General features: G+C 34.8%; 1 protein-coding gene across 4 annotated transcripts in view; it reads left to right on the forward strand.

The window, feature by feature from the left end:
* LOC141508692 (protein argonaute-3) overlaps positions 1–11,037 on the forward strand; it is a 96,359-nt gene extending 85,322 nt beyond the window's left edge. For all 4 annotated transcript variants that reach the window (XM_074217525.1, XM_074217526.1, XM_074217527.1 and 1 more), the window contains 2 exons: positions 109–308; positions 967–11,037. In XM_074217525.1, coding sequence (XP_074073626.1) covers positions 109–308; positions 967–1,075 — 309 coding nt within the window. In that variant the 3' untranslated portion in view covers positions 1,076–11,037. The remainder of the gene's footprint in view (positions 1–108; positions 309–966) is intronic.
* Positions 11,038–11,334: the final 297 nt, after the last annotated feature.

Genomic DNA, 11,334 nt, shown 5'->3' on the forward strand with positions numbered 1-11,334 from the left:
ACATTTTGTGTGTGTTTTATATATAGATGTGTGTGTGTGTATGTGTATATGTGTGTATTGCTCCAACAGTTTTCTATTCCATGAGAACTGCTGTTGCTTTTTGCCTAGGGTACAAGCCGTCCCTCACACTACCACGTTTTGTGGGATGATAACTGCTTTACCGCAGATGAGCTTCAGCTGCTGACTTACCAACTCTGCCACACTTATGTGCGCTGTACTCGATCAGTTTCAATACCTGCACCAGCGTATTATGCTCACCTGGTAGCCTTCAGAGCCAGATACCATCTTGTGGACAAAGAACATGACAGGTAAAATGGGACAGGACCCAGGTACTATACGTCATCATTCTTTTGAGTGTTTATGGCACAGTGCCAGTTTGCAGAAAAGCCACAATAAAGGTTTTTTGAATTGAGTTGTGAGCCTCTCCTCTCCCTCACCACACCAGTTTCCTGCTGTAGTGAACTCGTGGGTTTTTGAAGGCTTCCTAGGTGACTTCTATAAGAGGGAACAGAGCCTAGAAATTCTGTCACTGACATAAAATAATTCAAGTAAATGAATTTGAAGTTCTTCCTTTCAGAACCAGTAATGCACATCTATTCTCTGAAAAATAATGGCATTCTCTGTTTATGAAGACTTTTGAGGTGTTGTGGCACCCAGGGGAAGGGGAACTTAGAAGAGTTTTTGCTTTATGCCATAATAGAGATCCTTTTACTCCAAAGGGTTGCCTTTCAAGACTAACATTCCAACTAAGTCAAATGGGTCCTATGATGTTAGGCTGCATAAACCGTTCTATGAAGTGTTGTTTTTATCCCAAACTCTAAATTTATTCGCTATGAATGTGAGGGATAATTTCCTAACAAGTAATAACTGTGATATGATTATTCTATTTAATTATTCGAGGAAGAGAGTCTTCTTTCTCTAGGGGTATCCTTTGAGTTTACATATTGATTTTCACTTCTCTTGCAGTGCTGAAGGAAGTCATGTTTCAGGACAGAGCAATGGTAGAGACCCACAAGCTCTCGCCAAGGCTGTACAGATTCACCAAGACACCTTACGCACAATGTACTTTGCTTAAAAAAAAGGAGTCCAGGTGTACTCACTGAGGGAAAAACTGAAAATGAATTCACATACAATGTATGTTTCCAGTGGGGTCAGTGAAATGGGCATATGTGCCTCTAGCCATAGGGAGGCCAGCCCTGTGGAGGGGCTGGGGGCTGATCCTCAAATTGGAACATTGTTTACTTCATCAAGGAACACAGCACTATTATGCAATATGAAACCAGCCAACTCCTTTTTATGCGGTCTCCCATAGGAAGTAGCGCAATCCATTTTTTTCTTTTAGTTAAACCCTTCTAATGCCTTTACCTCAAGTTGCTTAGCAGCACAACTATCTTTGCAAAAAAGAAAAAAAAGAAAATTATGATTTAACAGATATACACCTACCAATATAATCAAAACGATTTTCAGAAATGTGTAAAAAGTTAAAATACATATACACATAAAAAAGTGTTCGTGTGTATTTTAAAATATGCACATGTATACTTTGCATATGTGTGTATGTGCATATATATGCATAAATAATAGACATATGGCTATGTATATATTTTTATACCCTATTCCATTGGAGAGCATTCTCTTTCCCTTTTGCTTATCACATCCCTTTTTCTTTTTCCTTCTCTCCACCTCGTCAACCTCAGTTCTTCTACCAGTAACATTTGCAAACTTTTCTCTCTAGTACATTTGATTGTGCAGCATTGGCTGACTAGATTTTTATTTTTGCACATCCTCACAATTAGTTTAGCCAGCTGCTGTCTTCGTGTCTTAACACAGCTCTAAGTTCTCATCTAAAAATCATTTTCATGAGGAGAAAATACTTATATATTGACATGTATGCATTTAGCATGTATGTAGATATATATAAAAATGGGGAGTCGTGTTTGCTGATTTGCAAGAGGTACACATAAATGAGCAGTAACCGTAGGTAACCTAAATTATTTTTAGTTGTTTTTTTACCTTGTTAGAAGTTTTCACTGTTTTTCTCTGGTAAGCAATATGGATTTTGAAACCTCTTGCATTTTACAAATTGAATACAGATGAGCACCCCAAAAAGTATTTCTGGGGGGGTACATATTTGAAGTAATTGGAATTCCAGAGTTGGAGGTCTCTCTGAAGTATGAGGATAATAGATGGATTTTCTTATTAATTTACTTGCAGCCTCTCCTACCTTAATGTGACTTTCATATATGTATTTATATTTATATATATATATACACACATACATGCCTACACACATATACACACACACATATATATATACATATATGTATATATATATCTTTTATGTATGTATATGTAACCCTATATGTATGTGTCTTGAAGTTTAGCTTCCTTTCATTGGTATTTATTAGAATAATAATGCTTTAATTTAATAATTGTAGATCATATTGGCCACATCCTTTTTAGAAATGTAATCATGTTTTATTTTAAGAACTGACGCCTTGTTTTTGCTATCTTGTGTAGTGCAATAAGCTGTTCTAAAGGAAAGTTGTGTCTGCTTGGATGTATTGTAGCAGCCTTTGTACCACTCGCTGGGCGAGAGCGGCACCTCCACACTTTTAAAAGGGCAAAGTTATACCAAAAATAGCCTTAATTTCAGAAAGTGCTGTCATCTGTGGACACACAGGGCGCTTTCTGGGGAACTTCATAGTGATGGTGGAAGGCAGTGGAACTGCCTTCATTGCAGCATGTGTTTCTCTTTTAGGAATGAACTAGAGCTTTGAGTTTAATTAATAAAGGCCAGTGCACAGTTCGAGTGTCAGAACACACTGAAATGCCTTCAAAATGACTGGATGTAAAAAAAAAAAACACCTCACTTGAGGAAGAAAGTGAAGTGACTGGATGTTTTGGTTAGGTTGGTTAAGGTTAGTTTTCAGGAATCACATTTCCTCATGCCCATTTTCATTTGGCTGAAGTGAATCAGGAAAATTTCCTAGTAAACTGGTAATCCAGAGGCACATTTTTGCTTAATCATTGTTATAAATTCCCTTTTAAAATTAGGATGTTGGTGACTTAAATACTTCATTTCACTTTAATACAGACTAAGGGCTGGGATAGAATTATAAATAATTTAAATCACTGATGTGAAATTTCACAAAACTCTTAATACCTTCATTCCACTTTCAAATGTAAAAATGTATAAAGTTGTCAGAGCAGAGCATTCAGTGAGAGGGAATCAGGGGAGCTTTGCACTTTGTAATTGTTTAGAAGCATTTGAACTGTTTTGTTTGCACTGGTTCAGAGTATCAATCCTGCTGGTAGGTGATAATGGGCATTGCTTTATCCCAGCCCTGTAGCATCCCACCTGTTCTCCACATGAAAACCAACAGGTTTAGTTCTTTAGTTTGTTTTCTTATACATAACCCACCTATTGCCAATTTACTGTATTTTGAGCCTAAAATCTGAGCCCTTTACTCCAACAGGCAAAAATTCTTTGGTCCCTTTTTCTATGTCAGAAAACTAAGGAAGTACTGTATTTCATACATTGTTTCTATGTTGCATTGAAACATATGTAGTGCTGTTCACAACACTTGTCTCCAAGAGCTTTACATTGCAGTGTGTTTACTGAATACACCCAGTTTTCCTTGGGGAAAAAATGTATGCTACAAAGACATAAATTTTTAATAATTAAATTTGCACTGGATGTGATTATGTAGCAACAGAAGGAAACATAATAGACCTCTAAAAGATAAAGGACCAGATTTCTCTGTGGCTGCCTTTTCTTGGTGAGACAAGAGGAAAAGAACTCTAGGTTCTTAAAATAAAATTTATATTTAAGGACCTGCTTGAAGGAGGCCCTTGTTTTATATCTATTGGAAGCACTTTTTTAGAGAAAAATAAATAAATGTAAACGTTTACTTTTCCTTTTGAAGGTGCTCTGATTCTTCATAACAATGTTAGTTTGTCTTAGCTTGGGTGAAAAATTCTATTTTGCATACAAAAAATTATTATTGGAAGATGCTGGGTCAAGTGGCAAAATTTTTTTTGAAACTGGGTTTAAGCATTTATTATTGCATCTTGGTGCAAAATATTATTTTTTAAAAGAAATGTTTCTGAGATGCTGTGCAACTCCCCTCCTGCCCTTACTGTTAATGTTCTTTTAAATTTGTTTGCTGCTTTAATTTTTTTTCCCCAAATGTTAGCCCTACCAGCAGGAATAATGGTTTTCATGTGAAGAAAAGTTGGAAGTTGAATGCAAATATGCCAATCACATTTTTGCATTTCATTATTATATTTCAGGCATTTTGGGCCAAACATTTGTGATTTTGTAGCTGCTATATTTATATAAACAGACAGTTAACTGCACTAAAGAATGAGGAAGTGAACAAGAATCAAGGCTTGGTGTTTGAAACCAGGTATCTATTTTTGCCTCCTAAAGAAAACTGATGGAATGAAAATCAAGTATCATGATGGGTGCTGTCATTTTAGCTGATATTAAATATTCTTATCTTCCTTTATTTAAAACATTTGAGTTTATCTTTCCCTTTTAGAAAAAGGGCAGCTCATCTTCAGTGGTAGTTGATAACATTTTTTTTTAATTGGAGCCCCTGGATTTCTTTTGTTGTTTTTCTTTAAGGAGAAATTCAGAATTTTTTTAGTATACTTTTATGGAAATAAATAATCTTGCTCATAATAGTCCAGAAATAATGTTTATTAGCAAAGATGGACTACTGTTGATTGACAGGTACGTGAAGACGGTTCATCCCTACCTCTTGGAATTAACATCTCTAGCCTTTTCATTAATTACCTGGCTTGGTTTACCTAGCTAGATATACATACATATATATATATATACACACACACATAAACACACACACACACACACACACACACACACACACACGCTATTGTATCCTCTGCCTACTATTCATTTCCACATTCTCAAATGTAATGTACTTGACTGATTGTAGAAAATTCAGCTTCAGTTACAGATAAGAGAATATCCAGGAAAATAAAAAGCTCACTATAGTGGTAAAGGAATGGCTGGCAAAGGATCTCCTTAGTGAGGAGCAGGTTGACAATAAGCTAGGGTACTAGTCTGATGGTCTGGATGAATTACCATTGTCTGAGAAATGCAAAACTGGAGTTCTTTTCAGAAGATATGATTTTGCCAAGGGTGATGATTTTTATGTTCATGTGATACAGGAAGTTTGACCTTTGGCTCCAACTTTCAGAAGAAACCAGCTAGAATTTTAATATTTGTGTTTTTGCTTCAACTGGGATAGGGTTTGGTTGGGGCTGGAATTGCGAAGGGGGGTGGTGAAAACATTTGCCAATGATGAACTTAAAATTCTGTATAGTGGCATTTTTATTAAGGGTCATTAGACTAATTTTAAACATTTGTTAAACAATTCCTTTCTTATACTGCTTGGATATCTTTTGGGGACTGATAACATATAAAAGTGTTATCACTTGTCACATTAACATGGGCTAATCTGATTTTTCACCTATAGCCAGATGTCATTAATCTGGCATATTTTCCTTTTGTGTGACTCATAAACCTTTAGCTATCATCTATCATACATGAATAGTTAGATTCTCCTTCTGTCATTGCTGGACTTTTGGTTTGATTTGGCTGTTGGGGATTTTGTTTTGTTTGGTGGATTACTTAGGTTCATAGAATTCCCATAGAGATTTTGTTTCAAGATGTGAAGTCTTATATGAGATCCTATGATCTTACACCCCTGTTGTATGTCTGACTCTTCCAGTGCTACCAAAAGTAAGGAGGGTATCTATATACCATACACCTCTTTCCTCACTTTTGATAACCCTGAAGGAGTCAAAAAAGAAATGAGAAACATTATATATGCATGTCATACTCTCTTTCAAATATAAAATTTACTAAAGGAAATATAACTAGGTTCCCCTCTAATCATTTTCCCATAACCAAGGACATACTTGTTCTGTTACTATATTGGTAACATTTCTTTTTTCAGGAGTCAAGCTGACTCCTGGGACAAATTATGGCTTGCTTTCCTACTCAGCATATATATAACTTAAATAGCTTTGGTTTCAAACTTTGAATTGACAAAATAATGAGGGTCATTTTAATAATATTGAGACAATAGTGGTCAGGTTATGCAAATATTCACTTTAACTGCTTATGGTTAACTCAAGTTTTTGCTTGGTCATCTAAAATATTGAAAATAAAAGCTTTGCCTCCATCCAATATTAAGAGATTACCAATCAAATGACATAAAGAAGCTTAGAGTTACCAAAAGAAATGCTATTCTGAAGTATCTGTTCAAAGGATGTCTTATCAAATTATATATCTAGCTCTGTGACCTCTTCCATTCTAAATATTGTCTGAGGTAACTCAATTTTTCAGACTAGATTAGAATCGCCATGAAGCATTTTTTTTAAAGTCATGATTGTCCGCAGAATGTGCCTTTTCCAGGAGATGGTGCTGTCAAATTTTATTCTCAGCAATTATGTGGTTAGAAACTAAGGAACAATTATTTTTAAATGCCAAGTGTTTTATTAACCAAGAATCATTGCTTCTCTTAGGACAAAGATAAAACAAGGGAAAATGTTTTGTACATTTGTTTTTTGTTGTCTCTGGTAAAAAATTCTCACCAAAGAGTTTGTGGAACTAACCCTTTCAGTTTTTAGTGTCCATAGACACCAAGAAACATGGTGGTTTGTAGAACAATAATACTGCCAACAAAATTACAGGATTATAATTGACTCAAGTACAGATGAAAATAACCCAAATGGTGAAAAATTACCTGCCAGGGGCCATAGATCACAAATTATTTCACTCTTCCTCCCCATGTCTTCCCTCCCCCCCTTTACCCCTCCTTTTTAGATTAAATGGCTTGCCCAGGGTCACACAGCTAATAAGTGTTTAAGGCTGAATTTTCCCTTAGGTCCTTCTGACAGTAGGGCCAATACTTGTGTTCTATTATGCCACCTAACAAACCCCATCTTCTCTATTAATTCATAGCTTGGTCATTTTCTCATCTTTATCATGAAAAACTTCAAAACTTGCTAAAAGGAGGAAGGTGCACATGCACTCTGCCCATCCCCCCAAAAAAGTCCACTTCTGATACATATTGACTGTGTGACCTTGGTCAGGTGCTTGGTGCTCTTGATCTGTGGTGTCAAACTGAAATAGAAACTGATCTCCGCAAGCCATATATTCACTTAGAAAACCATAAAATCAACATTATACGGTATTGTGTTATTTGTTTTGTCAAACATTTGCTAATTACATTTTAATCTGGGTCTGATATTCCCTGAAACTTTTGCAGGCCTTGAGTTTGACCCAAAACAGCAAAGACTAAAGATTGTCAAGAAAGTGCTGAAGGAATTATATTGGTAGGAGTTCCTTAATCCTTGGCAAACTATATATGTCCATTTTTATAAATGCTCTTATTAGCAATTATGAGCTTATTTTTTAAAAGATGAGTTTTTTACTGCAGCATTTATTTTTAATGGCAATATCTGTGCACCTCATTATCTAATAGCCTAGAAGTAACTTTTAAAATCTTTTGACTAAAGAAATTTTCAGGCTTAGCTAACTTCCTTTTCTCAGTTGTGTTAATTTGTTGTCATTGTAGTCCATAGACTTTCTAATCATATATAATAGAACTCAGAAGCAATGTAATTAAGATATCAAATTGCATAATTTCATTCATTTTATATAATCCCTTTTTCTATCAGTTTTAAGTCTTTTAATATCAATATAGACATTAAAAATAATGAAGTTGTAAGTTTCTGATATTGTAACTTGTTCATGTTGAGCTACCAGAGCTGAGGATATTTCTTCAACTTACATCTCAGACAAAAATGTCATGGCATTTTGTTTTCAAATTCACATTTGAAATTATCTACCAAAGAGTAACTGAACTTCTTTTGGAAATTAAGAAACAATTTTACAAATTCAGCCAAAGGGAGCAAGACATAATCTAACATAGTAGATATTTGTCTTTAGAATTCATTTTATTGTGGTTCACCATCACCACCAAAAAAATCTGCCTTCCAAATTGTTTTGTGTTTTTTTCACTTAGTTGTCAGTATTAAAGGTAGTCTCTAAGCATAGGTTGTGTTAGCATATAATTTTTAAAGTTCTAGTGGTTTAGTTGAGAGTTATGTTGTTATACCTCATTAATTTGAATTAATGGGAAGGAAAACTAGTAAGATTTGATGAAGACAGAATTGTTACTTTATATATAATAATTCATATTATTGCCAAGTGTATTTTCCCTCCCAGGGTTTATTTGTCCATTGTATTTTTCTTTAATACAGAAGCCATTGGAATCTTCCCAAACACTTACTGTCTCCTGACTAATATGGCTTTATCAAAGTTGATTTATCTTTAATGTGTAATCACTTGCCTCTTTTAAAAAAAATACCCTTTTACCATTTTTTTTCTTTTAGTGTATATTGTGATACATTAGGCCTTTGTTGTACATTTATATGTTGTAATCAGTTTAAAGTAGAGCTATGTTTCTCAACATCCAATATAAACCAGAATTTTTATAGGGAGAAATCTCTCCCTTCTGAAATGAATAAACCTGGTGCATAAAAGTTCAGGTTGCTTTTTGGCTTAGGTTAAATCCCTGGACCCAAGTTCTCTGACACTAGGTTTTTTACAGTACAAAAACCTTAAAGTGGAAAAAAAAGTGCCATGAACAATGTTAGGAGAGAAGGAAACATAAGGATATTGGGGGTTGGCGGGGGGAGCAGGGTTTTCTAAGCTGACTATAGATTTAAGTATTTATATATTAATTAGGTTATTTTTCCATTTAAATGGAGCTGCTTTAGGACAAATAAGGGTGATTACTTTGGCCTTTGATATATCTCCTCTAGGTGAGTGGAGTATCTTTTATTACCTTTTTAAAAATATTTTCAAAACCAAAAAAGGGAGCAATGTTTCTGCAAAGACATTGCAAATATGTCTAGCATCCATTTGTTATATGGAGCTTGTGGAGGCATCAGAGATTTCTGTAAATAAATGAGTGAGTGAAATTAAGGAAAAAGACTGAAGAAAATAGGACCTCTCGTTTTGCTTTAGTTGAAACCTTCAAAAGTGGCTCACAAAGGGCGGCTTGGCAGCGTAGTGGATAAAGCAGCGGCCTTGGAGTCAAGAGTACCTGCATTCAAATCCAGCCTCAGACACTTCATAATTACCTAGCTGTGTGACCTTGGGCAATCCACTTTAACTCCATTGCCTTGCAAAACCTAAAAAAAAAAAAAAGTGGCTCACAGTTGGGTGTTTAAACAACAGTACTTGGGGAATTTTATAGTTAAGAAGAATATCTAATGAATATACAGAGCAGACTTATGTAGCAGTGAAAACTCAGTTTGAATTCTAAAATGTTGCTTTACTCTCTGTTTGAACTGAAGTATCTTGGAGTTTGCATATAGAATGGGTATTAAGCTAATTATTTTAGTATATATTGCCATCATCATAGTCACCTCTCTCCCTTTAACAGACTAAACCTGAAACATTAATCAAGGCTCTCCTACTCTGAAAAGATTTTTTCTATGGTTAAAATAATGACTTTTGCTTAATGGTGTAGATTTAGATGTTGAATTTTATCAAATAGTTTTTGATGGAGAGGGAAAAAGCATATTTGACTGTAGAGACACTTCAGACATCCATAATTGTATCTGTCTGGTTACTTTCTTGAATGAAACACAGGATCACGACTCCGACTCTTAAACATCTTAGGTCATTTTCATGAATTACTGTGATTGAAAAAAATTCGCCTAGTGACTAACTTTCTAATGGCTGAGCCTCTCCGCATGAGATTCACATGACAGGCACAGGCTATCACCAGGCCTCAACCCAAATCTTTTCCAGCCTGGTAAGACCTACCAGGTTTGTGCTTTACTGCTCCAGAGCATATCCTCCAAGAACCCCTAGTCAATTCATTGAAACATCAGGGATTGGGAATGAATAATTGATACAAGTTCACTCAGTTCTGAGGAGTTATTAGCTGTAGGAAGTGAACTAGTTTCTCAGATGTACAGGGTATTCATAGGATCTGTTCCTAATAAGGAAAAACTACATGAGCTTTTATTCTTTGCAAAAACTACATGAGCTTTTATTCTTAGTAATAACTTTAATGTGTACCATGTGCCCTTTTTTTGAAGCTGATAATAAGGAATTCCTCCATCTAAATATATTCCCACACTGCAAATTTCCCCCATTCATGCTCCATAAATTACACCCTGGTTAATCAGAATCATTTAGCACTTTTTAAAAATAACTTAGTAGTTTTGTTTGATAAATACCAGCAAGCATAAATGTTTTCATATACAGAAATCAACAGGAAAAGATTGTACCTGAAACTATGAATCATTTAGCACTTTAATTATGCTTTGGTTTTTACTAAGCTATTGGTTTCTTCCCTTTCACTTCATTTAAATGTACTCTTTGAAGATTTACCCAACCTAGATCCCATATTCTAAATTGTGATATATTCAGTTTTATGCCTAATGTTTCTTCAGAATCTAAAGCTATTCTTGCCTTTCATGTTCTATTTCCAGTTCTAATGTAATCAATTAGAATGTTGCTTTTGAAGAAAGACTCCTTTCATCTAATTTAGAATTGAATGCGTTAACGCTACAACTGGTAAAATTAATTTGCTAGTAATTGGATGGTATGTCTGATTATAGAAAATAGTATATTGGGTTGGGAATGTGTGTAGCAGAATGGTATAAAAAAAAACTCCTCTTTTTTTGTTGTCTTCAAAGAAGTGTTCATTCGGCCTCCTACAAAAGAGACTTCATTCTTCTATCAATGAAGATTGCCTTCCAGTTTTACTGAGCTGGATTTCATCTAATTTCAACTTTTATTTTACTTTTAATTTTAATATCAATTCAAATACTATTCTTTTTTATCTATGAATTTATTTTTATTTCACCAGTACATCTGGGTTTTTTTTTCCTAGAAAAATACAATATATCTTTTATATCAATTAGACCATGGGTTGAATGTGAGAAGGAAGTATTTTCAAATGCTCAAATGCTGAAATACAAATAAAAAAACTGGAGGCTGTTCTAGCCCTCACAAAGTAGAGCAATGGGAAACCTAGCCCTGGTGCCAGGTCCCAGTTCTGCCACTGAATTATGTGTCCTTAAAGTTCCTTAACCACTGTGCCTCCGTTTCCCCTTAAGCAAAATGTTTGCCCCTACCTACCTCACAGAGATGTTGTGAGAATAGATACTATATATTATAAGTTTATAAACCAAGTGGTACTATGTAGATAATCTCTCTCTAATTTGTTTCACAAAAACAGTATCAGAGAAATACAGTATTCACTT

Source organism: Macrotis lagotis, chromosome 1 (genome assembly GCF_037893015.1).
Source record: "Macrotis lagotis isolate mMagLag1 chromosome 1, bilby.v1.9.chrom.fasta, whole genome shotgun sequence".
Classification (NCBI taxonomy): Eukaryota; Metazoa; Chordata; class Mammalia; order Peramelemorphia; family Peramelidae; genus Macrotis; species Macrotis lagotis.